Source organism: Pteropus alecto, unplaced genomic scaffold, assembly GCF_000325575.1.
Source record: "Pteropus alecto unplaced genomic scaffold, ASM32557v1 scaffold134, whole genome shotgun sequence".
NCBI lineage: Eukaryota > Metazoa > Chordata > Mammalia > Chiroptera > Pteropodidae > Pteropus > Pteropus alecto.
Window position 1 is genome coordinate 2,536,745 of NW_006436283.1, and position 1,784 is coordinate 2,538,528.

The window sequence follows — 1,784 nt, forward strand, 5'->3', positions numbered from 1 at the left end:
ATTCTGCAGGCCCTGGAGTTCCACACTGTGCCCGTCCAGCTGCTGGCCCGGCACAGAGGCCTGAACCTCACCGAGGACGCCTACCAGCCCCGGCTATACACCGCGCCCGCCTGGAGCGCCTCCGTGACGAGGAATTTTCAGGCCTCCTCGTACTATTGGTCCGACCCCCGCCAGTCCTTCCAGACCCGAGCGCACCCCAGCTTCCTCTTCCAGGACAGGCTGGTCTCTTGGTCTCTCATGTACCTCTCCACCGTCCGGAACTGCTGGAACTCTGGCTTCTCCTGCTCCTCAGACGAGCTCCCCACCCTGTACCTCTCTAAGTCCGGCTACTCGGATCGCACCATCGGCTACGAGAACAAAGCCCTGATGATCTGCGGGACGGGCTTCGTGGCGGACGTCACCAGTTTCCAGGGCTCGAAGGCCGTCATTCCCAGCGCCCTGGAAACCAATGGTTCCCGGAGTGCGTCCTTCTTCCCGTGCCCGGCGGGGTCCTTCAGCAGCTTCCGCGCGGTCATCCGCCCTTTCTACCTGACCAACTCCTCAGGTGTGGACTAGACAGGAGGCTGGGCCCCCCCCCACCCCCCCGAGGTGGCAGGAGCACAGCGGGGCGCCTCCCAGCCAGCGAGCGGAGCCCTTCCCATCTGTAGCTTCCCACGGCCGGCCACCAGATGTCCCCCCTGCTCCCATGGATCTCTCTGAGCCGAAGAAGCTACTGGAAGGTTTCAGCTAGTGCTCACCCCGAGGCTGCGCAGCCCCAGCCGCCCCACCCACCCCAGCTGGCTCCTCGGGAAGCCAGTAGCCGCTGGACTTCCCATGCTGCCTCTTGCTTTCCCAGGTCTCTATTGTCCCTTGTCGGAGATCATTAAAATTGCATGTGGTTCCCCAGTTCTCTCGTTCGTGCAGAAGGGGTGACTTAGCCCATTCAGAGATTGGACGTTGGGTGGGCTGAGCGCTGGGCCCTGAGCTCTGGCGGCCGAGCAGACACAGTCCCTGCCCGTCCCCACCAAGCCACAGTCTAATGGGCGAGACGCCGATTGCAAGTAAACACACACTGGGGTGATTAAAATTGGGAGAGCGGGGGTGGGAACCAGAAGCCGTGCGGGGGGCGCACAGGCTGGAACTCCTTCAGGTGGGACTCTGGGCAGTGGAGATGGGACCCCAGGCGTGTGGTGGGTGGGAGGAGGGCGTGCTCCGGTGGAGGGAAGAGCAGGTGAGCAGACTCCTCCCTAGACCCTCGTACCTGTGCACAGGGACGGGGCAAAGATCCTCGCATCGGTGCCGTTTGTGAAAAGGAAAACTTGGAAGCAACCTGACCGCCCGTCAGCCAGGGGCTTGACCACGAAAGACACCCACAGTGTCTTTTCGGGGAGAAGAAGAATGTGCTAGAAGAATGCTGGGTGGCCCACAGAATCGAGGCGAAGGCAGGAGGACCAAGCCCGGGGTCCCCTGGGGACATCCTGTTAGAAGGACGCCCCGCCGAGAGCGAGGCCGGAGGTCTCAGCTGTCCCTGCTCCTCTGCAATACACGCCCAGGAGCAGGGTCCCCAGCACAGACATCTGGTTGGCCGAGCTCAGGTCACGTGCCTGCCGCTTCTGGCCAGGGGCTGAGAGAACAAGCATCTGGACTGTTTTGGCCTCGGGCAGGGGAGGCGGCACAAGGCCGACCCAATGGGAGGGAGGTTCAGACGCTGGGCGGCCAAGGCAGCAGCAACTCTGCCATACGCTCTTCTTCCTGCCCGCACCAGCTCAGCTTCGCCCCTCCCAGGGGGAGCCCCGGCCCCCGGC

At 63.5% G+C, this 1,784-nt stretch overlaps 1 protein-coding gene across 1 annotated transcript in view; it reads left to right on the forward strand.

Annotated features, from left to right (window-relative positions):
• The window catches only part of LGALS3BP (galectin 3 binding protein), an 8,658-nt gene extending 7,777 nt beyond the window's left edge, over positions 1-881 (forward strand). The window contains 1 exon segment of the mRNA XM_025046961.1: positions 1-881. This exon segment is cut by the window's left edge and continues 48 nt beyond it. Coding sequence (XP_024902729.1) covers positions 1-555 — 555 coding nt within the window. The 3' untranslated portion in view covers positions 556-881.
• Positions 882-1,784: the final 903 nt, after the last annotated feature.